Source organism: Anopheles ziemanni, chromosome 2, assembly GCF_943734765.1.
Source record: "Anopheles ziemanni chromosome 2, idAnoZiCoDA_A2_x.2, whole genome shotgun sequence".
NCBI lineage: Eukaryota > Metazoa > Arthropoda > Insecta > Diptera > Culicidae > Anopheles > Anopheles ziemanni.
In genome coordinates, this window is record NC_080705.1 from 78345438 (window position 1) to 78371234 (window position 25797).

The 25797-nt window shown below is 44.2% G+C and overlaps 1 protein-coding gene across 1 annotated transcript in view; it reads right to left on the reverse strand.

The window, feature by feature from the left end:
* Nucleotides 1-25797, reverse strand: part of LOC131294443 (zwei Ig domain protein zig-8) — a 104674-nt gene that overhangs the window by 46362 nt on the left and 32515 nt on the right. Inside the window, exons 3-4 of the mRNA XM_058322490.1 lie at nt 18022-18111; nt 11658-11825 (exon numbers count right to left, since the gene is read on the reverse strand). Coding sequence (XP_058178473.1) covers nt 11658-11825; nt 18022-18111 — 258 coding nt within the window. The remainder of the gene's footprint in view (nt 1-11657; nt 11826-18021; nt 18112-25797) is intronic.

Genomic DNA, 25797 nt, shown 5'->3' on the forward strand with positions numbered 1-25797 from the left:
GCTTGTTTTCATACATTTTATTATTCAACGTAATCGGATATTGCAAATATTTACGCATTCTCCGACGGCGCAAAACGAAGAAATATGATCGCCGGCTACAAGCGCAAGTACAAACCAAAACATTCGCACGAATCATTCGTGCACGGAAGCTCGGAAAAGGCACGTTAGGGAAATCCAGGCGCTACGAGACGATGGGCATGGCGAAGATTTTTCCATCGAGTGGTGATGGTTGATGAAAATTTATTCGCATTGTTCATTCTACTTCGTTTGAGCTTGAGTGCTGTGGGGTTTGGTTGATCCGTGGTTTGGATAATATCGTCTATCACGGGATTCCCACGCTTCGCGATGGAGAATTATGCAACCGAATGGGTTTTATTTTTGTACCACAGTAGAAATTGCTGTTTCGCCAAAGCTCGCCCAAGCCGATGCTTTGTAGATGGTATGTGGATATTAAAAATGGCTGGTCAAAAAAATAAACCTTATGCATTCCACACAGAAACATTTTCTAATCATTCGAATGGATAGTTGCGAAGGGCATTACTCACACGTCATTTGTTCTGTTTAATAAGCACATTTTGTTATAAACATGGTAAATTCATTCCTTTGTTTTTTAATGTCCATGTTCAAGTTTCTAAACTCTTGTCCACGTGTAGCTCAAGTTTAGATAGGATGCAACATCTTTTGTTCCTTTTGAAATATTAAATTAAAGAGCACTACTCCTTGAAGATGCTGTTTAATAATACGGAAGGACTGGAATATGCCGGCGAACCAGCAATTTTGTAACATGTCATGCGAGAAAAATTGCTCCACAAGAGCCTGCGAGCAAGTAAATGTGCATACAGAACGCTTCCTTATTTGCATCTTCCACCGTGCATCCTTGCACCTTTGGCTGGCACTTGGCGCAGAAAGAAAATATATCATTCTCACCGTCACCAGCGAACGACGATTATGCTCCACGTGTCCTTCGCCCATCCCGCCACACCAACCGAGCAACCCGTTGTAATGTTGTAATTTCCGCGCCCCGAGTAAGACGATGCGCCTTCGTGTTGGATGCTTAATGGTGCCACAGAAGCGGACGAAATTGCATACGTCACGGCAGACAAGCATCGGAGCGCGCGTTCCGTAATGCCGCGAAGGATTGCATGTCACCGACGAGGGAAGAAAAACACGGTGGCATTCGGGGACGGCGCTACGGGCGGGACGTCGAGATGCTCAATTAATCATCTTTTGCTTGATGAAAATTGCAATCATTGCTATATGCCGTGCGCGGCGCATACAGAACCGCATCCGACCACCGGAATCGGGGCAAGGAGAACCAGTGCATACGATGGGATGCGTCTTTCACATGGAATGTGCGCCGCGTGTAATGAGTTCCTCAGTGATGTGCATTCTTCGTACTGACGTGCAATGGTACAACTTAGAAAAAAAATTAACCACCATGAGTGCGACATGATACTTTGTTTACCGATTAAATGCTGGGAAACGGTTCCGACGAAGTTCTTTCTATGAGTGAAGAACGTTGGTAAATATTGGGAGTTGATGAAATTTCCATTATTGAAACCATTATGAAAATGCTTCTAACACGATTGTTTGAAGTGATTGGTGTTCTCATTATGTTTTTATGTATTGATTGGTTTGCACAAAATCTAAACTAAATAGTATTATGTGGATTGTTTTGAAATTCTATTTTTTACTATCAACATTTTAAAAATTACTTATACTTTTCCCATATTGAATTTAAAACAACACATACAAACATAGTTTGTTTTTTTAAGAAGCAGACATTCATTTCGAAAGTAGCTAACGCAGCTTTTCTGTGATACATTTTGAAATATTTACTCTCATTATTGTTTACGTCTCATGCTATTAAATTTCTAGGCTTGACAGTTTTATAACTTTCATTAACATTGTTTTCATTTATGAACAAACAAGAATCTGACCGCCTTTGGATTCCAACAAACCCGTAAGCCTTCTCGAATCGTGCTTTGTTTCGGTTTTGTTATGCTTGCCATCAAAACATTATCGTTAAGCCGGCCAGCCGACGAACCGAGGAGTTTTCTGCCAAGAGCAACTGTTTCGCAACGGAGAGTCAAACAAAGCAGAAGCAAAGAAAAATTAGCAACTAAATCGGTCAGCCCTGTCGAGATGGGTTTTCTGTTGGAGGCGCAGAAATGGTGTACTTTCAAAATATTCCGGTTTGCTAGTTTTTTTTTGTTTGCCTCCCCCATCCGACCCTCTTCCCGGGGGCGAGGATTTGGGACGTAAAAATACCTTAAAACAAGGAAACAAAACTCCACGGTATGCTTTATGTACATCCCCTTGCCCGAAAGGCAACGGCTTGCCCTGTCCGGAAGGCCGTTTTCTTTTGTATATGGGTACTTTTTTTTTTTTTTGTGAAGTTTCGTTCCCGGGTTGAGTTTTCCGGGAGGAAAAGTTCGTCTTGGAAGTACCATTTCCCGTTCGCTGTGCATTTCCTGACCGAACTGACTCGCAGTAGTTTTGGCATCTTCAAGTGCGAGCTTGGGACTGCACGAAAGGCAGTTGTGTTCGCCTCTGCCTCTCGCATGTATATTCATTTGAATAATTTAAGACAATCTCCCGCGCTCTCTCCGAAGAGATCTCTCGTTTTCGCCGCCTTGCGCCTTGCAGGTGAATGTGTTTATAAATTTATTACCGAGCGCAGTTGCGAACACACCGGGTGGAAGGTTCGGGGGCCCGAAAAAAGGTAACCGAAAAACCTAAGTAAAACATGAAGGCAAAGATTGTTCCCAGAATCAGGTTTGAATGGATGCGTGCCGATGCTGCCCTTTTTAGTCTTCCATCGTTTCATCTTGTCTCATTATGCCCGAGCAATTTTGTCCTGTCCGTGTTCCAACTGCCCGTGTTCGCCTCACCTCACGGAGGCACACCCGGAGGTCAACGAGTCCGTGCGCTCGGGCTGTCGGGCAACACGGCAACATAAGCCACATAAACACACGGTGACTACCCGGTGAAAGGGAAGCATTAACGATCCTCCGCTGCTCCACGTAGAAAATGTACACTGAGCCATCGTCCGCCGCTTCTGGGGCGTGCTCACATTCAGCGGGCTCATTCAGCAGGTTTGCCTTTCTTTTCCGGATGAATGGAGCGGCGGAATATTTATCAGAGCGCACCAGCGGTTGGTTGTGCGCAGCGACAGTTTATGCCAAGGACTTCCGCCTCGGTTCGTTCGTTCACTCTGCTTCCTGTTTATTTTATTATTTTCACCGAGCGATCGGACCAGGTTGAACCCGGTTTCTTTTTTGGACCGGTCAGCGCACAATAAGGGGGAGGCAAAAAAAAAATACATTAAAATTCAACGAAACCCAACAACTTCCTTCCTTTCTTGTGCGAAATGAATACGAGTGCTTTCGGGGGAGGAAGGGTGGCGCAAGCAGAGTAGCACATTTCCGGCAGGTTTCGCGACTTGCAGTGCGTACGCGGCCCGTTCTTCTTCAGGTCCGGTGAGCGGATCGGAGAATGGTTCCGCCTACACCCACCCACGGAGGAAATATCAAGTACGTGCAAGTGCTCCAGCCAGGGACCAAGGTTGGGTTGAAGTTGCTCTTTTTCCGCCTCACAAGATGTGGGTGATTTATGAGTGTTTTAAAAGTACACTGTTTACACTTCCTGACCGTTGCTGTGGCGGTTTTCTGTGTGTGTATGTGTGTTTGTGGTCCCTGTTTTTGTTTATTTCTGTTTCCCGCCCTCGAACAGGATGGGCTTTTTATTTATAAACTTTCTTCTGCAGTATACTGCACACCAAACTGCAGCCATCGGGGTTTTTTTGCTCCTTTCCTCCTTTTTTCCAGCCTGCAAAGTTTGCGCCAGCGCTCGGCACATTTATTTTACACTTTTCCGGAAGTGGGGATGAGCCCGGCTACGGCTGTACGAGCCATCGTTCGGAAGCTTCCCGCTTCAAAGGTTACACCCGGCACCGGTTCGAGTGACGTCGGGTTGGCTGCACTATGCTAAACTGCAATTGCACTCACTTAGCGATCGGGTTGCGGGGAGTACGTTGCTCATACAGCGCATTAGATGGGTCGCTCTCGATAAAGCGTTTCCTTTCACGCCGAGCGGGGTCGGTAGAGTGGGGAAAAAAACTATCCCCCTTCGAACATCCATACGTTCCGCTTCCCGGCTGGCCTGTCACGAACTACGAGTGGCGGAAAGTAGTTTAACTTTTTTAGCATATTTATCTGCTCACTGAACGCAATTCACACCGACAGCCCATTTGAATTGCAAATCGATGCAAACTGGTGGCTCATTGCTGTGGGAAGGGGTGCGCAGCGGTGAAGAAAACTTCAACTGCAAGCACCTGATCTATTTTACATGGTAAGTTATGGAGCTTAACATAAAGGGCAGTTAGATAACGGAGCGGTAAAGTGGATGAAAAGTGCATTAGTGTAAAAATGATATTTAGTGACGAAGATATTTGAACTCTCACAAGCTAAATCCTTGGAAAGACTAAAAAAGTATCAATAGATGTTTTTAAAGTTCATGATAAATTGAACGTGAAGAAGCTCAACGAAATTATGGGCAATAAGCCTCAGTTACTAAAAGAACACTCATACAGGATATAGTTCAACATGATTCAAATTATTCAAGCTGATGATAAAGTGAACCTTCAAGTAATATGCGTTCTTAATTTATCTGGCAAATAAAGGTTATTATTGGTTAAACGCCTCATAACTAGCGTTACTAGCATCAAACTATTGGTTTGATATTTCCCATCCAGATCCTCCCATTTCATTCTGCTCCGTCACCCTTGCAATGGCTCATAAATAGACTGATGGTACTCAAAATGCATCAATCACTCCAAAACGCTCATCACGGGGCACCATAATGGATCCGTCAAGTAAACCGAAAACCGAAACTGATGCAATCGAGTTATGTTTCAATTTCCCCTTTGCCCCTAATTCACGCCTTGCCACCCAACCACCGATGGCATGCAGCTATCGAGGCGAGATTGTGGTTTTGCGATCAATCTCCTGTCGCCCGGAGGACATTTGTGGACCGCACAAGCAAACCGTCTTCCAACGTCAACCGTCGTGATTGCTTGCTCGATCGAAAACACATAAATTGATGGCAGCTGATGGATCCCCCAGATTGCACCTGCCTTTGCATCCACACCGGTTGGCAGCAGTGGATGACAGCACGTGTGAAAGGTGAGTCATTCATTTGGTAATTCATCTTCATTAAAATGCCGGAGCACCGCACTCATGTACAACAAATTATTCATAGCCCAAATTGCTTGCTATTTCCTCAGACTTTGGATGCAGTACAAATTGATCTCAATGGAACTAACACACAACAGCACTAGGTTAGATATAATATTATCAACTTGATAAGCTCTACGTAGAGCTTGCTTTTAAACATTAACGAGGGTGCCTATTTTAGCACTCAAATCTGCAACCTCTGTTATTTTCCTTCCGATAGCGAACAGCATGGCAGCAAGTGTCAAAACCCTTGCCATGGTTTATCAGCGTCTATAATTGCTTTTTCAATAATATACGAACATCGGCCCAGGCACGGCTGAGATTGAGCTCAAACTGCGGCATCAGCAACGAACGGTGGGTTACTATCTTCCGTACAGCGTTCACAACGTCCAACCATTCCGACACGGACAAAAAAAACGATGTTAAGTTATACGGAACAGGATAGGAGAAGCAGCAAACGAGATACCAAACCATGGTACGATTGAAGAAGAAGGCTCGAGAAAAGCTTTCCTTCCATTCTTTTTTTCGTTTGGTCCCTTTGCGGTATGTGATACTCACTTGCTTCTCGGCTGTACGCGATAGAGGTAAAGTCGATTTTGGCAAGGCAAGACGCCATGGATGCCCAGAGCTTCCCGGTGCAGTACCACTTATACTCGGTGGGAGAGAATCCCCGGGAACTAAGTTACGATATGACTTTTCGGTCGTATTGGGCGTAGTTTTCATGGTACAGCTTCCCACACAAAAAAAGGGGAGGAAAACTAGTGCTTTATGATTCACGAGAAAGTGCTGCGAAAAGGCAGAACGACCAGGAAAAGTCTCCGGCCGACGGAGCCCTTTCCGTACCAGTGCCAGCAACTGAAGAAGCTGGGAGCTTATGATATGGGAAAGCTGACGTGAAAATGAATAAGTAATTCTTTTGTCACGTGACGGACTTCCACCAGGCTAGCAAGCCCGCAAGCGATACTAACCGAGGACATCGAAAACGAGGCCGGGGTCAACCGAGCTGCACCAGAGATTGGTTCGGTCCCGTTGACCGTGAGAACCCGGGCATCAGGAGTTCAGAGTAGGCCTGATTTTGAGGCTTGGCTTTGGTGACCGGCAAGGGTAATCAGATTTCGTTGTCCTTTTGCCTGGTGCTACCGAACCAAAGCGCTGCATGAAAGCGATCGTTGGAACGGGTTGCCGGTTTTACTGCCGACTAGACGTCAATAGCCTTTTGGTACGTCCTGTGCATGCGCTAACGCTAGTATTTCAGGCTTTCTTGAAGCAGAATGGAGATTAAGGTAACGCATCATCAGGCACTGGAAGGAGCTTTTATCTCAAACCGGAGCTATGATGGCTTTACACGTGAAAGCTACATTTATTATGAACCACGAGTGTAGAATTTGTCAACGGTAACGGTAAGGCTTTGAGGCACTCAAAAGGTCTTTGTACAGGTTGCGCTTTTTCTCAACAAACTATGACTAAAAATTAAATAATCAAAACTTTGTAAAGACGTAACTGTATTGGTAAAAAAACAAACTATACAAATAATTAAACCTTATACAAACTATCTTGTTTTAATTATGAAGTGGCAATTATTTACCATACAGAGCGTAGTACGAAACCTTCCGACATATAGCATAACAATAAAATAAACCAAGCGTTAAGTGAACGAGCGGCTTAGCAGCATAATGAGATTATGCGGCAAATGGCGATTTCCCGTCGAGCTCGTTATTTCAAATTAAATCGAAATGCCAAAGATCGTACCGACTGGAGTAAATGAAGATACCGATGCGGCATCCAGCAGCATTACCAGCAGATCTCCCGCCCTCTCACCTTCCCTGAAACGGCGTCACAAAAATGATGCTAACCTCCCGCCCGCGTGCCGGTTTTGTCGTTTTTCTCCCGGTGACTCTCCATTGATCGATCGAAGAAAATCAACCGGAAAGGCAGAAAATGGCGCTTTACGCCGGTACGCCGCGCGAGAATGGATGTCGAGACGATGCTTTTCGGGAGCAAAATTCAATTTCAACACTTTGGCAACGGCGGCCCACAGCAACAAGGTGCTAGTGGCTGGTAGTGCTGCCGGCGCTCTAGCGCGTCACTACCGGCACCGGGTTTGCTGAAAACAGGGAAAACCATTTCAACAGGCACCCCCCCGGCACGGTCGGTTCGCTATTCGGCGCGCGGCAGGCAAAGTTCAATCATGCTACGCGAGCTAGCAGAGCCCGAGCCGAAACGACGCCCAGCCGGGTGGTTGCTACCGCCAGAAGGATAAAGTTTTCCGTTATCAACCATCAACAATTGGCTTTGGATTCGCGAAAAATGCACCCCGCGGAAACGCGCCGGGCGAGTTTTCCCGCCGGGCGCAGTTGGGTTGTTGGTGCGTACGGTACGATCGATACTGGTGATCGACAGAGAGACGCGCCGGCAATTACTTTGCGGCTGAATTCGCTCGAAGGACTGGCTGGCAAGGCGGAGTTTTATTTTTCTTGGTAGAATGGTTCGGAAAGGCGGTTCATTTTGCAAGGCTTCTGTAACACGAAAGGAAAGGCTTTCGCGAAATTTAACACGATGTTCTAACCACGTTCGTTACCAACCACTTATTGCATTTCAATATTTCATGCGGTGGAAAAAGACACGGTTGGGTGTAAATTTGCCAAACGATCGAATGGTATTATCGGTAGAAATTGAGTTTACATTTACTTCAAGAAGATAATTTTGCTTTCTAAAAAGAAGTCACAAACACACCACAACACTCAAATGACGTTTAGCTAATTTATACTGCGAACCTACAAATATTCCATTTTCGTTGTCTATTTGAGCGTAAAATGTGTGTATTTTAAAATCTAAACTTCCACGCAATTGATTTACCAAAGGGAAACCGAGCGCAAGTTCAATTTCCCACCGTATTAAACATCGTGCGTCCCACAGTCTTTTCGCCAGCACGTTGGACATGGAAAGGGTGCCACTTCCGGCAGGTACCAAGGTGTTTGGGACCGGGAGAAAGTTTATACAAGTGTTTACATTACACCCTGTAGCTTCTCGTGCGGGTGGGGTTGGACCAGGTGGGCGGGCAATCGACTGCAACTCGAGGGAAAACTCGCTACGGAAAAGCTTTTAGTTGCGAGCCCGGGCGATGCGAGGTGTTGCGCGTGAACGGAAATTGTATCGAGCATCGAATTGAACATCGAAGTTGGTTTTCCATCCGTGGTGATGTGCGAGGCGATGTGAACAGGTTCCACACCGCCGTACGCAAAACACGCGCACGGTGCCCCACGGTATGCCAGCGCGCGTGCCGAAAACTTTTCCAGCGCTGCACTCGGAATATTAAGTACCGGCATCGGGAAAGACGGAAAGACTGTGGCAGCATCGTTCCCGAGCAGCATAAGACATATGGGATGTGCGGCCGCCTTCGGGCTGGCAGATGGAGGTTGATTCAGGTCGCGAGGTTAACACCTTCCACATTCCGTCGTGTGTTCTCGTGTGTGGGGAATCATTTTTTTTTGCCGAAGCTCACGTGGAGCTGACTTAATTTAGCTAAAATCAGTAATCACGTCGCGAATAGACGCAGTTCGAACTGCGCTCCGATTTGCCCTAATTGAGTGAGTGTCGACCTGGGGAAAAGGTAAATTAGGAGCATGTCAAACTTCTGACAGCGACAAGTTCATCGAGTGCATGTCAATGAAGCACAGGTTAAACTCAATATAGAGAGTGTTCCATGGTGGAAAACGTTTAAATGGAACAGATAAATACTGCTGAAAATTTGATATTTTTAAGTCTATCGAACATATAGTTTCCGAAAATTTGGAAACATTATTTCCAATCATAGCTAGGGTAACGGTACCAATACTGATGCGCTTAGTAATGAAACTAACAATATGATTAAATTCAGAAGTGTTAAGAACACAATATTTTACCTTTCTGTACCAGTTATGATTGAAATACGACTTTTCTTCTGGAAATCATCTATTTTCACCGTAAAACATTAAAAATAGACGAAAAAAGCGTATATTTCTACCGAGTTGGTTGCGCCTATAATGGTGGTATGGTTCCTATAGTTGTGGTAGTACTTGGAAATGATTTAAAACAGAAAGGTCAAATATTCATTGGCCAATGCATTGTCTTGGTCATAGACCAATGCATTGGCCTCATAGGCCTCTCATAAACCAATGTATTTAGCATTGATTTAAAGACTTAAGAAAATCATGCCATACCTGATAAATTCTTGATAAATCTAATTCTGGAGCCTTAATTTATTACGGAATGAGAAGATTTATCTTTTCAACACTCCGCAGAAGTTCAAAGAACATTTCATAGAAGAACAAATATCTCCATTCTATTTACTTCGTCGTAGAGCTAGAATTTTATTCCACTACATCCACCATTGGTACTAGCACCACTATAGGATCACTTACCCTATTAATAAAAATTTGGTAAAAACTTTTTTCGCTCCATACTAACGCTTGAAAACAGCTTGTTTTTACGACGTTCGAAAGTGGAAGGTAAATCAATTTGTGATTAAACATATCAACATGCTTTCGTCTTCCACTTCAGACACGCCTGGCGGATAAGGTAAACATTGAACTTAGTATTTGAAAACAACAATTTGCTGCGGGCACAAAAAGTTTGTTTCGACCAATAAAGCTCGTTCGAAAATTGAAGACAAGTCTTTTGGAGAAATTTCTTCTCTCGCGTGCCACAAACACACACACACACACTCCCGCACACACTCTAAACCGTGTAAGTAAGCACTCGGGCTGTTTTCCACGACAGGAACGTAATTATGAAGAGATTAAGAAGATTTTAGGATCTTCCTTTCGAAGGCACTCGAAGACGATCTCGGCATTGCGAAGAAGTCATCCATCCGTGCTGTGTACGTCCAAGCTCCAGCGGAGAGCAAAGCTCGAGCTGGTACACATTTGCACCTCCACGAACCTTCCCCCCCCCCACACCCCCCCCCCCCCCCCACCCAACGCTCGTGCCAAGCGAACGCGTGGCTAACTTTTCCCCCTCCCCCTCCATTCCCACAGCCCCCGTTTGATGGATAAATTCATAACATTCATAAACCTTCATATCCGCCACTAATTTTACGCTCCACTCGCTGCAATCACTTTTCACTTCATGGACATGGTCGGAGTGAACCGGGCGGGAGCCGGCTGTGTCCGCTGCAAACCTGAAGACGGATGGTCTTTTTGATGAGCTTCTGGATAACGTTACTATTTACTTGTGTGACGGCAGCATGTTGTGCGCCCGGCCCCGAAAACTCGCAAGTGCTACAAATCACTGGAATCACATTGCTGCCATGGTTGGCGCGTGTGTCGGATTCGTGTCGGAATGTTTGCCCATCGTCTCGGAGATTTTGGCCATTCCAGGGAAGTCGAAAGCGGGTGTACTTTGCCGGTTGGGGTGGGGCGGGGAGGGACGAAACTTGTCAAGTTGCCGTCGGGTGCGGGTGTTTTATGAAAATTTTCATTTCGCAACTAAACATCAACCGACATCATCTAGAGAGCTTATGACCATGTGTGTTTGAGTATGCTCGTACGTAGCGCTCGCACCCCGTGTGTGTGTACGTGTGTTGGGATGCCCCATGGAAGGAAGGAGCGAGCAATGGTTGTTTAGGGAAAGTTTTCGCGGCATCTGCTCCAGAACCGGTTAAAACTATCGTTCGGTTAGTTTACACGATTATGACCGACCGGCTGGCGAGGGCCGGGCCTGGGCAGCTGGTGTAGTATGTGCGCCAGCAGGCGGTGCCGGGCTTGTTCTTCCGTCGGCCGGGAAAACTTTGCCAAAGTTTACCGACCCGGAATGTGTCGGAGGCAGCAAAACCGATGCCGGTCGAGTTTTTGAACTCGCAACGATAGATTACATTTTGGTGCAGATCACTTTTTCGGGTTATTCCTACGGTGGCATATTTCTAATGAACCGCCCAGGATCCCGTGACCTCATTTGAATGAGTGGAAGCAAGGTATGGAGTCTGTGCACATACGGCCATTTCCCAAATATAGTAACATTATATGGAAACTTTTCAACTCTTTAAGTGCTCGAATTTTAATCAATGATAGTTAAGCAAATATTATTTGAAAACAGTCGGTAGAAACATGAACGAAAGGAGTTTACCATTTAAGTTCATCTACTCACAATTAGATTCTCTTTAAGCATTTTTAGTAAGCAAATTGACATTCTATTTATTTATTAATTTTAAAAAGGAGTATTTGTGGTATAATAAGCAAATGAAAATTTTATTTAAATACTCCATTTTAAAAGCAACATTTGCAACAACAACTGAATCATCTTTAGACTTACAACAACTAAAAAGATACCCTGCATTAAAGTGGTCTCAAGAGTGTTGGCTTTATATTGATATAATAAAACATCTAATTGAACTTTGATTTAACAGAAAAATCACTCTTCAGTAGGGAGAAAGCATGTACTTACTTGACACTCGTAGGTACCGTGATCCCGGCGCTGCACGAACTTGATCTGCAGTGTCCACGTGTTGGAGCCGGGCGTGTGCAGGATCGCGAACCGTTCGTCGTTGGTGTACATCTGCGCGCCGGACGACAGAATGTGCCAATCCCGCCGTCTTATCCACGAAATTTGATTCTGCTCAAACCGGGGACAAAACGAAGGATAATATTGCCGTTTTGTCGTTGACATAAAAAAGGTTTCGATTGCGTGATGTCATGTGGGTGTGGGTTCGTTTTCCGGTCGATGGTGTCCGGTTGAAGTTCCGTTCGTGTGGGCGCGGCCGCATGAAATCACCGGAAAAAGAGAGAGGAAAAGCGGCCGAAACCGAAACAAAACGGAGGCATAAATATCCAGCGAACCCCGTGATAGACGGTCGGTGATAAACCTTCGTGGCATTTAGTAAATAATACTGTGAAACTCGGAAGGATGTGGAAAACCGTCTATTGATAACTCAGTCTAAAACAAGTTGCCCCGAAAACCGATGGCCTTTTGGGTGATGCCCGGCTAGGTTCAAGGTTGGGCAGGGAAGCAGAAAGGAGCGAAGGAACGGGTAATGGACCGAACAAGCAGTGGAATACATCAAACGCTTTACCGCAAACATTCAGGTTTGGAATCGTGCTTTCATCACGAACTCTTTGTAAATATGTTGACCCATCGGGAGAATGGAAAGGAACATTGATCGATGAAACGAAAAGAACTAAGGAAGCGTGTAGGAAAAAACATAAAAACAAACGAGAAAAAAAAAAACAGTGGAAGATCCTATCGCAAGCACGAATTGAGTACTGGTGGCACGAAATAAGGTTAAAAATGAGGGATGAATATAAATGAGGTCTGTGAAACTTCCGGTTTACTCTTCTTTTATTTCCTAGAAAGAACGAACGTAGAGCAATGGCAACTTTGAAGGCATTTGAAGGCATTGTGTTTTTTTTTACCGATTGAAAATGATATTGTTGAAAGCCCATCTGGAAGTTTCATGATCTGGCCTAGCTATGGGTTTTATCTATTGTACCGGAGAATCACCAAGATGTTTTAGCTCTATGGTCGCTTTTTAGAGACCTTAAACAAGTATTCACGCTTCATAAAATGTTTGGATTGCTTGTTAATTTGAACAATACAATTTTCTTATGTGTAATATTTTGCTAACGAAGTATTCTATAAGAAATTTGAATGATTCATTGCGGGGCAAATATACATACAAACATATTTTTTTTCAACAATGAAAAACGACGATCAAGTTCCAGGATAACCAACCAAACAATCCAAAAATCTATAGCCTAAAGAAAGAAAGAATAACCTGGATTTCTCTGTTCTGATCTCTGTTCTGAGTTTCTTCAATGTCCCAGAAACTGCCTCAAAAAAAGAAACAAACGCATTATTAGAACCCGCTGGTTGATTTAAATTTTCTTTAGAGATTTATTTTTACGTCTTTGCATAACACATGAGACGTGTGATGGCTCTGGCTCGGATGTTGTGTTTATAAATAATTTCAACAATCTTTCCCATCTTCACTTTCATAGAATTTGAAGATTTCTTTGCTACGCTTACTGATATCTACCATCAACCGGTGAGCCAAACCGGATCAAGATTCGTTTTCGCCCTTGTTCGACTTCCAGAGGAATAATTTGATATCCACAAATCATCGAAATACTTATTGTTTCCCGTGGCAGCTTTCCATAAATTTGATAACATACGGTTTTGTAACCAATGCAGATATCGATCAACACATTTGGTGGGAAATAAATATCGCCAGCGCAATCGGGAAGGAAATAAATCTAGATTTTCTGTTGATTGTTTTCGATACCTTTCCGCTTCCCTGATTGTCGTGTTCCGCCTTTATTCTCGGTCTACATCACGTTCCAGTCTCTTTCGAGTGACACCTCGGCGGGGGCTTTAACCTCAAAAGTTCTGCCTTTTCCTTGTAAGTGCTAGAAGAAAAACACCTCTCTATGTCTCTCCTTCTCTCTGATTGCTTTCCTGGATGTCTCCCCGTGGTCGTTCAGTTTTGGTGAAAATTGAAGCCATCACTTCTGTGGAGTTCCGCCTACAGTATTCTGTCTGGTGTCTGCTTTCTTCGTCGATACTTTTTGATGCGTTCGCTCGATTTTGGTGACTTGCTTGCACTCGAGACGATTTGGTTGCCTTTTTTGTGTTGTTCCCCTCCCATCATCTTTGCTGGTGAATGATTTCTGATGATTTCTAGCGACACAGACTGAAATTCTCGGCCGTCGGCACAGTTCGAGAAAGAAACCTTTCGATGAACAAAAAAACCGAAATCAATTTCGGAATCGAGTACCACGAGGTTCCGAAATTTTCCGATGAAATCCAACGTTACTGGCACAGGATGGCGGATAGGACGAGCGAAAATAAAAATTGCGCTGATTTATCTCCCAACGGGCGTTTGCCGGCTTGTTTTTCCTCGCAGCAGCTTCCATCGGGTACCCCCTGAGTTTTTCGTCACCGATTTCCCTCCCCCCCCCCCCCGCCCTGCATTCTGAATCGGTTTCGGTCCCGTTCGTGGAAGTACCGAACGAAACACGCCAACGGTTGGTTTCCTGCCGTAAAATTGGTAGCCAGAAGCAGTTTGGCAACCATCTCCAGTTTCCGATGGAAATGGGATGGATTCTTTTTTGTAAGTGTTTTTTTTTCTTCTCACTGTGCACCCACTTTTACTTCAAAGCTAACCATGGGTTGTGTCCCTCATCGGGGGGGATCTGTGAAGAAGAATCTGCTACTGCTTGCAGTAACGGGAACTTCACAGCTTTGCGAGTCAACGCGTGCTTAATGTTCTATTTTATCGCCAATCATTTTTCCTAATGGCAGCCCTCTCCCCAGAACCAGCTGGAGTTTTGTTTCTTGCCGCGTGCTCTTCCGAAAGAAAACGATGTGTTTTTGTTTTTCCCTTCCTTTCGTCAGTCGAATGGGGGCAAAAAAAAAAAAGGACGAGGCATAAAATAATGGGACCACCAGTGGTTCGGAAAGCTTCGATCGCAATTCGGTTCAAGAGAAGATAAAACAATCCCGCCGGCCACTTGAGCACATCCATCACTGATGAGGTAAGGCACAAGTTTGACAAGGGAAGAGGACGGGACATGAGCATGAGGGGAGGCCAGAAAAGCATCAAGCCGAACGTCTGGATTAATCAAATCAACTACCTAACTTCCAGCCTCCAGCAGCGCACACAAGGGGGGCCAGATGCGCTGGGACGATACTTCAATGTGAATATGATAAACAGAACCGAACCCGGAACCGCGTTTTGCCTCCTCCGCCGGGGTGTGGGGTTTATGGATTCATATTGAAATGTTATTACCAGCAATTCCGCTCAAGTGCGCAGTTTGCTTATTGATTGCTCCGGCGCCTAATTTTATGTCGCAAACTTTTAACGACGGATAATTCAAGGAGATGCGTTGATCGTTTTCCCGCCAAAGTGGAGCGTACGGTGGATTAGCCACTCGGTAAAGCAACAGGCGGTTTCTGACGACGTCTGCGTTGGATTATGCTGAACTTTCGGTAATGGCTTCATTGGAAACTATAAACTAGTTCAGTGACATCCGAATCTGCATGAGTGACTTTAATGGGCATTGAGGTTTTTATGAGCTCATGCTTGGCTGGTAATTTTCCATTAATCATCAACGAGTTTTACAGGGGTTGATTCGAATAAGGAAAATAGTGGATATCCAATTTGCATTACTTATGAAGCAATTAGTGAGGAATGTCGCCTATGAAAGAATCAGGCAGATTCGTGACAGATCCATGAAAGATTCATCAAGAAACATTACGGTTTCGGAAGATTCATTAGGATTTGAAGATTCGAATCCCCAACGATTCATGAATCCATCTGAATGAATCTTAGGTTAAAGATTCATATCAATGAATCTCGCTTTCATATCAATTAATTCATATCAATGAATCCTTAAAGAATCATAAAAGACCCCTAGTTTGTCCTCGTTCCATTGTGAATTCTTTCATGCCGATGATCGTGTCACTGTGCAATGTTCCAAGTTTGTGACCTTTGCCTATTTGGCCACTTTTCGACGCGTCTCGCGTCACAGCATGTGCGCAGTACGTTTGAAAACAATAGACACATGAAAGAACAACTTGCACTTGATGGTTCAATATCGGGGGTCTCCATAAATAATCACTAGCATATGTAAAGTTTGTCCCGAATCGAGCCTCGCTACCGCTGGTTGTGGTAACGGTTGACAAAAAACGAAACCCTTTGCTGCATCGATTCGAAACCCCGATGCCACCCGACGGGGGTGGGTCGATGGGGAGAAATATAAACATTAATTTATAACCCCCCCTGCTCTGTTTCACCATCCTGCCCGCACACCTAACGGCTGTTACTGTTTTTCATGGCAAGAGTCATATGAAATGGCCAAACAAAACAACGACCCCACCGCACATTCGCCCCGAATAAGTTATCATAAGCATAAAGATAAATTATTGCCCTTACAACCATTCCGACCGGGCCGTACACGATGCCGATGGGTCCTTTGTTGCGCTCGTCGTTCGGCCGCTCGTCGGTAAAGCCGTTTTACGGGGTCGAAGAAAAGGAAAATGAATCACGGCTGATGGCTAGGTTAATAATTCAAACTGTTTCTTCTCCGTCCGATGTGAGAGACAACATACAAACTGCATCGAGGACAAGAGTTTACGGCATACGGGCGACACAAAAACATCAAACGTTATGAGTACGGTTGATAATTTTTCCTCCCGTATTGGCAAGGAGTGGACAAGTTCTCAACACTCATGGAGAACAAAAGCGGGAGTTATTATCCCTGTACAGCGATCCTCCCGTAGGAAGAGTTGTGAAAACTAAAATATCATTCAAACAACACAAAGTTCACGAGAAAAAAATGTATCTGATACCTCATCAAAAACATAATTGCATCATTTCCATTTTAAAATGGGAGCATTCACTGTGAACAGTCAAACAAATCCACGCGCATTTTGTTTTGTTTTGTGTTGTTTTTAAACTTTGAAGAGCCAACAAAGAGCCACGAGCTATTTTTTTCAAATTCATTATTACTGGAAAAGTACAATTATTTTCAAATATCAATACCCAATAACAGCAGGTAAAGATTTAATCTTAATCCAGGCTAATATTCGTGTTGAAGTGTTTACTTCCGAAATTGATTGATTTATTAAATCAACATGAAAACAAATAGAACCATTCCAATTTGTATCCAAGCAATCCACCATCAGTATGAATAAACTTGTTATTATCAGGAATAAACGCCGACTAATTGAGTTCGAACATTCGATTGTTCGTTGGAATGCACGTTTCATGCGCAATACAATGTGAAGAATAAATGAATAAGTTTTATTTGTTCAAGAGTTGAGTTGTGATCAAATAGCATTTTCAACGAAGAACGAAAGCAGCGAAAATTGAAAATATGGAAACGGGTTTCATCCTCCCGTGATGTGATGATTGTATGAATGTGGTTTAACCCTTTCACGACGAAGGGAAATATTTTTCCCATCTACAAAACTCGTTACTGTTTGATTAACTATTATTAAAACGATACTATTGAAACGAAACATCAAAGAAAACATTATGTCAAAGGTAGTAAATGTCTTTCTGAACGAATAAACAAAAAAGAACTATCAAAATTAATTGCTCCAAAACCAAAACGTTCGTGGGTTCAACCAACAACAACAATTCAGTATTTGGGAAGTTTATTAGACTTGAGGAATTTACTATGTTTTTATAGAAATGGTTAAGATTTTTTTTTCATAATTTTTATATGTAATTTGTAATTCAAAAAATTCCGATATCATCACTATACACGTCATTTTTTTTACTTTTATGGTTCATAGGGAAAAATATTTCCCATGAAATTATAAAAAACCTACACAGACTGCTAGGTTTTTCAGGTGATATTCTCTTATTTTACACCCCAAATAGCCAAAATATTGTGTTGTATTGACAATTTTAATCTTGAATAGCTTATGGTCCTCAAAGGGTTCATATTTTCGTAAGCAAAACAATTGTGGTTCAACATAGTAGTTCCCAACAAGAATTGGTGCAGTAATGAAAGAAGGAAAACATATAACATCCAATAGAAGGCAAGGTTTTCAGGGCAACTGCGGAAAGGGTTTGAACATTTTTAGGAAATCTACGATTATTCTGTACAAATACAATGAAAATTCCTATTTCAAGAAAAATTGCATTTTCACAGCAACCTTTTTTCAGTGCTAAAAAGGGACGAAACTCGACAATGTTAAAAACTTCACGTGCAATATCTACGAGGTTCACTAGTACTTCAGATGTGAAAGGAGTGTGGTGTACGTTAGTGTGGAGGAATGCAAATCAAACACTTAAACAAACCCAATTTACACCCACTCTGTCCACGCCGGCCACTTTGCACACCAGGAACGCCACTCCCCCCAGCTGGACGGTTGTGTTGTGCGCCATCACCTGCAAGTAGAGAGGAGAGCGAAGGATAATGTGTTAGACGGAGGGATGATATTTCCTTACGAAACGCAAACAGCACGAAGAGAGACTAGCAGTAATTTGTGCAAAATATAAATTACATTACACGGCAGATGGCGTTGCCACGGTCACGGCCACAGCATTGCGAAACCGATGGTATCACTTTAATACTAATAATCCTCATTTATCTTCGTGATTGATGAATGCGGGCTAGCTGCTAATGTTTCGTCCATCCGTCAAAGCGTTATTTCGAATGGCACAGCATTATAATGCGATGGTTTTCGATTTGATGTAATAATAAATTAATGAAACTCGAGAGAAGGAGTGGGAAGAAGAGTGAGAGTGTGGGAATCGAGAATCTGTCCACTCTTTGAAAAAGCCATTCCTAAGAAACGAAGACAGAAGCAAAGTCTCAGAATCTTTTGATTTGTCAGCTAAATGTAGGAACGATGGCTTTCATCAAGATAGATTTTTGGGAAGTTTTGGAAAATTATGCTGGATTGTTGTTCGAAAAACATATTTTGAAAGTAGGAAGAAAGTGAATGATGGTTCGAAGAACACTTTTTCTCCATAACAAACGACAAAAAAGAGTATTTAAATCAAACGAAATGAATTTCAAACAAATTGGCACTTCATATCGTAAAAATCTTTCAAAAAAGAGCAGAAGTAAAGGCCACCACAAACGTAATCTATACAATCAATTCAAGCTCACCAGCAGGTGAGTCGTGAAAAACGACAAACAGGATCGTATTGAAAGCGCAAGAACCAAAACCCTTTAAGGGTGTTCGAGCCCTTTCTATCGCTCCCGGGTTTTCCGCTTGACATTTGGAGCGGATACGTAATATTATGCAAATAAAGGCACGGACATAAAAATCTACTTTGGAAATTTGTGCCACACGAAACCGATTCCTCGTTTCGAACCGACCCACACAGCCACAAACATTCACTCGCACCGATATCTCACGGCGGTTGGCTTTGGATGATTCTCGCTCGAAAGGTTTACCACAGTCCAAGGGGTCGTCGGGTGCAGTAGAGGCGGTTTCGACGAACGACCCATAAAGTAGTATACGGGCTGCATATAGCGCTTGCGTGAGCCGAACCATGTGTGAACTTGTGTGCGCATGTGAGTGCGATACTCTTGGTTGGCGCTTTCCACTTCCGATGCGAGTACGATTCCGCATGCCGCAGTCAATATTTGTCAAATGGTTGTGAAAGATTTATTTTCAGCAGCCCCAAACGCAACCTCACTCGTTCTCAGACGATTCTTCCTTTCCATTCCACACGTGCATCATTTTTCAAATTTCCCTAGCTCGTAGGGCCGCAAAAGGATCGTCTTGAATACGACAGCCGAAAGCCGATTTTGGTTTGTCAAAGGTTGGATTCCCTGCACGGTAAAGGCAGGTTTGCAAACATACTTTACTCGGCACGCCCTGTTTTTTTGCTTTGAACGTATGATTTGATGGAGCATCACAGGTTCTTACCACTTACTTTCCTATTTTGAATTAAAAATGGACCACAGACGTGAAAATGAGACATAAATTGGAGAGCATAGATTCGCCAAAGAAAAACCCTGAAAAAGTATATATTGGCAGAGCAGAAATCACACATACAGTCTAAAGAATGGATGTGTTTTATTTCAACTATCAGAAGAGATTATATAACAAAAAATAGTTCAAATGTGATGTTACTACTGATTTTAATCAGCAATCGTTTTATTAGGAAAATAAAAATCACAAACCGATTTCATTGAGTGTAATGAAACTACACTTTCATAAAGTGTATCAATTTCAACCCTATCACAAACAATCACGTCTGCTTGAGCCAGATAATGCTAGCTCGGGTGTTCGTTTCGACTAGAATTTCCATTTGCCTGCACACAACGGAATCAGTTAGAAAATATGAGTGGTTTTTGTTACTGTTCTTCAGTGTTCCCCCCTTTTCATAGGATCATAACGGATGGAAAAGCCCTTTCCAATCCAGTTTGGTAACACACTTACAACAAAGGGGGTAAAAAACATCACGAAAGGCAATAACATGCATGCAATTTCAACCCCACAGGGCGTGGGGGAGGGGGGGAAACTTCAATTATGGACCGAGGGGCGATAATATCACTCGCCCCGAACCGTCGGACAAAATGTGGGCATGTTTTATGGTGTTTTTCCTGGTTTCGCTTGTTTTACTATTCAATGTCGTTTCACGTTTCGAATGTCGCTGCTCGTAACGGGCACGCCCACATACTCACACACACACACACACACACGATGCGATCGGTTGCGAGAAGGGGGCGGGGGGGTTTTTGTGGCGTTCACCATTTCGTAACGATGTCTCTAAATCATGATATTTAATGGATGGTTTAATTTTCAGTTAAAGCAACCACGTGCCATCTGCATCGTGCGGTGCAAATGCAATGCAAATGTGATTCATTTCTATGCAGCCCGGTTCCGAGAGAAAATGCGCACCACGAGTCTGGACCGGGCATTAGAATGCGTTTGTTTGCACTGGGACAGTTTTCCCAGCGCGGGCCAATGTTTGGAAAAGTTTAATTTATCAAAGCCAAAACACCATCTGCAAAAGCTCGTTGGATAATTATTTCCCACTCACACGGTGTTATTTTGCATCCATTGTAAAAGAGTTTTAATTGTTTGCATTTCCGAACGACAGCTTACATTATGATATCACAAGCAAATATTAACATGTTTGTGTATGTGGTTGTATTCTTTATGATTCAAAAAACAATCTATGTACGATCTAAAATAGGTAACACTATTATGAAGTAGATTTTTTTAAGGAAGAACTTTTCTGGTGTTTTTAGAATGAAGTTTTACGTAACGAACCACCTTGAACTAAAAAAAAACGTGATTCTTAAATAAATTAACTCAGGCGGAAAACGTTGTCAACAAGGTCAGTGAAGTAATGTATTGTATCTGCTTGGGTTCAACGGATAGCATTCGTGGAAATTCATCATCCACATATGATCCATCCAGTTTCCAATTCAGTAGTCACCCGTCCGGTCGTGCCAAGGCCGTCGGGCATCTATCACATCTTCTCGGCCCCGAGACGAACTGTCAAAACCATAACTCACCGGCCAGGACCAAAAAGACCCACGGTACAGCACACATTTTCGGGACCCGTCAACCTCCACGGTGCTTATCGCATCCATCGAGAGAAAGAGTGGCCTCCGTTCGGTGGCTAGGATTTTGTCGAATCGTGCGTTTTTATGACGGTCTGCCATTGTCTGGCGAATGACCCGAATATGGAAACTTTTCGCCCGTTTACGGCGGGCTTTACAATGTTTCGGCATGTCACCCGGCAGGACGGAGCTGGTTCGGTCCGAGCTGGTGGAAAAGATCCTCCACCCGATCCGGGGAGGGTGCCCCCCGGTCCGGTTGACGTAAACGTTCGCCCGCAGAGGTTTGGCGAATGTTTTCGAAAGTCGTAAAACGGTTAAAATTTTATCGGCTCCCCCTCCCCTCCCGCTCGTTACTGGTCCATTCTTGACGGGCCGTTTCCGGTTTGCGTAGGAATTGCGACAAAACTCTTGCTTGCTTGGCCAGTCCCGGCGGATACGGACAAATAACGACATCACGATCGTATCATCTCTGCTTGAGCCGAGGCATAATGCTGCCAACTCCCCGTTTTTGCGTCAGCTTAAGATCCACCGTTTTTCGGGAGGGAACGGGGCAGGCCGGTGAGTTGATGCATTGGTGGGTGAAGTTAATTTTTCACCGGATTTAGCCGACCAGCTTTGGCAGATGATGAACAACTGTGGCCCTTCGACGCTCGAGTCTCGAGGCAGGATGGCGCTGCGGAGCCGGGGATAAGAGCGTTTGAAGAATTACGCCCAAATTAGAGGCAATCGAGCGAACAGGTCGGCAACCGCAACACGGGAATGCGCTCTTCAGCTGGCCACGGCCACGGTTTCGGTAAACAGTAAAACCGAACAGGCTCGCAGAAGGCTTTTATGACTTTGAGGTAAGTGTTTCGGATAAAACCGTCTCAGTCGATTGAACGATGGATTGCAGGAAAATGAGAAAAGTTTTCTACTACGAAGCTAATGAATTTTGTTTCGAAAGCATTAACTTTAGGATGGAACGAATTTCAATAATTCCAACTTTCGGCCAAATAAGCCGAATGTAAACAATTTTGAGTATAAACCGTGCAACAAGTAAAACGAAAACATTAATTTTTCTTCTTGGGTTGGGGTTCCCAAAAACCAACGAAAAATATATGTACAACTGCAGTCGACTGGCCCGTAAAGTGACAAACAATATGATGCTTTTTCAAATGGCAAACGAAACAAATGCTTTTAAGCCGGTCGGGTGGAAAACCCAAAAAGGTAAAAGTAAACGTCTTCCACGACGAGGAACTTTGCAGATTAGCGATCACAGAGCGCAACACAGGCGGAATGTAAGATAGAGCTATGTTTTACCCTTTTTCATGTTTGGTTTTCATTTCGGATTCGACATCAAACTTAAATAGCATAATCATTGGATAAGTTCGGTCGTGGCAAGAAAGCTGCATCCAGGGGGAGCTCATAAAAACGGAAAGTTCATGCGAAACGGTTGCCCGACCAGCGGTTGCTAGCATTTGAAAGAAAGCAGGCCGTCCAGTTTTCCTGGACGAAAGTTTCCCCCGATTCGTTTGAGAAAATGGAAAAAGATACAACATCGGAAGGAGTGTAGTTAAGTATTGAAAAGGGAGAGAGCGTAAAGTTGGCGTTTCCCAACCGGCTCGCTGGCCGTTTGGCTAAGAAAATGTCCCCATTTTTCCGGACTTCCTACGAGTTGCTATCAGTTTCTGGCATGGGCGAGAAAGAGGCACCTTGCACAGAAGCCACCATGGCGCAATGAACACTGTGAAAAACGTCGCTTCTCGCTTGGGCGTCGATCGTCGCTTGCCTGCTTGCGCGCGTGCGGTTTTTCTTCTTTGATTTCCTCCAAAACCGCCCGGAGCCCGTTTGTGTTGGCCAACCGCCACGCCAATCGCACCGATCTACCCGCGAGTGTCATTAAAACCCGGCGCCGACCGATAACGTCGTTGAAGTTAGTGTCAAGAAACAAGGCAAGCTCGTAATGTCGGGAACAATTTGTGAAATTGAAAAACTTTCCACTGTTACAACGTGTCGCTCATCTAAAGCGTTAGAATGGTGGGAAGGAAGGGGGGGGGGGGGGGGTCGAGCTGGTGTTTGCAGGTGGAGCCAAGGGGTTCTGACAGGCGGTGGGTACTAAACTTTTCCACAGCCACACTTTTCCACATCCCATATCCCGCCCCATCCGGCCGGGTGTAACATCATCGGGGTGGTTTTTGCTGCTCGGTTTCGCTTGTATCTTGTTCTCGGGCCCTATAACTCTTGTCCGGCGTGCTGCGAGGATATGACCATCACGCTAGGACGTTCCCAAACTTTGCGTTCTCACAATGCCATGCTACCCTAGCGAAAGATAAAAATAACCAGGCAAAACTGTAGTCATCAAAACGAAAACCATAGATATGTTCCATTTCCGCCGGAGTATGGCACTGCTGGAACTTCTCTCTGTGCTCTGCTTCCGGACGGGGACGCGGTTCGAATTTATTTTAATTCGTTTTTCTTGCGAGTGATAAAAGTCTCACCACAACCATCACCAAAACTCTACTCGCATATCTTTGTTTCCTCCTTGCTAAAAAGCCAGCCAATGTGCAAAGTCGATGGCGTGCAAAGCAATGGTTACCGTTCACCGGCACCAAACACCGTCAAGCCCAACCGGATGGGAGTGACATCATTTGTTTCCGGTTGCCGGCGCGCGGGGTTCATAAGGTAGACACGCCTCCCCACCTAGTCACCTCTTGATTTTACCATCAACATTTTCCACTCACAATTGTTTCAGGCACTCTCTGTCCCACGAACCATTCCCCCCCCCCCCCCTCCCCAGCGATGAAAGAGCTATTAAAATAAACAAACCGTGAAACATCATTTCGTTAACACCACGTTACGAACAGCCGCCATTACGGCGGAAACAAGAAACCAATTTTCAAGGGTTATTCTAGTAGTGTGTATGGGGTGTGAGCTTTGATGTGTAATATATGAAAGGCATCCGGTTCGTTGGCGAGTGAAGGATATCGGAAACTTGTAATTAATTTTTACCATTCAAAGGAATTGCGTTCGCGATTATGCGTCGTTTCTGTGGCTCGAAAGTGGAACAAAACGAAAATACGGCACGCCAAGCCCTTTAATCTTAAGTCTAAAAGCACGAGGAAGGGTTTTATATAGACCCGTGATTACGTTCGGCAATAATTGATCCTTTCGATCATATGAACATATCGGTTTACTTAATGGAAAGCCTGGTGGAAAATTGAGTATGTTTACATAAGAGTGTATATAATTTAATTCGTTGGGTTTTGAATAGCATGGAATTTATGTAACCACACGAAACACAAAAAAAAGCGTCAAAACATGACCCTGAATCAAGCTCAAATAAACATTCACAATGGATTAGCGTGACTGGGGAGAAAATGGACTCGCAAAAAAAAAAACACACAAAAAATCGTTTCAGCAACCATCCATTCGTCAAACGGTTTTGCAATCGCACAATTCAAATCAGTCAACCTTGACATCGATCGGGGCTGGCGGACCGATAGGCAAAAATATTTTTGCCATTCGCGGCCAATTGAGTAGAAAATTGAGAAATTGATTTCCCTCCCATTACCATCGCGCCTTCCTTTCCCATCGTCACGATGGTCATGGTTGTGTGGTTTTCGTTCCCTTTCTATTGCAAATATAACAAACGAAAAAAAAAACCACCACCATCAATTGAAGTGACCGATTCGTTAGGGTTTTTTTTTGTTTATTTTCATCCTGTTTAACAGCGGCGTTCGAAGTAATCAAGATTTCCTCGGGCCAACTGTCGCCGTTGCATTCGCCGCGCAGGGAAGCAATTTTTCCTAACCTCGTGCCAGATGTGTGCCTTCTCGGAAGGAAACAGACCGTGGGCTGCTGCGGTCACTCTTCTAGGTCACCGGCAAGCGGTATGTTTCCGGTCGGATTCGGATGCTGTTACATTTCCCACCGCGAAAGCATCGCCGCACACACACACACAAAATTACTCCCAAAACAAGCGAAACCTAAATGACAAATGATGCAAAATTACGCCCCGACAGTGACAAGGGTGTTCGAGGCGACGGGTTGCTGCCGGCGCACGGTGGTCTTCTCGACGAAGACGAACAAACTCACAACGCCCGTAGACAGGCGGCCGAAGATAAATTGATCAGCGGGAGAAAAATAACCACCAGCCAGCACCGGAATAACTATTCCGTTTTCCACGGTGCGGCATTCCTGCCGGGTTTTATTTTGCTTTCCCTTCAGTCTCGCCTGTCCCTCTTCACAATCCGATTTGGACGATTTACGGCGCAGGCGAGGAGAAAATAGGGCAGCAAAAAAAAATTTAGGTCATTCGCTCGTTACCATTTTCGCCACGCGGATGCGAGGGATAACCCACCGAACCTGCGTCCGTTCGCAGTGAAGAAGAAAATGGGCTAACGAAAGGTGTTTTCCACACCTTCTCGCATGTCACGCGCGGAGGTCCGACGAATGGAAAGGATGGGTGAAAAAGACCAACACGGGTTAGTTTCGGCCATATTTACGTAACTAACTATCTTCTCTTTACCCCTCCCTTGCTTGTTTTTCTTTGTATGGAAAGC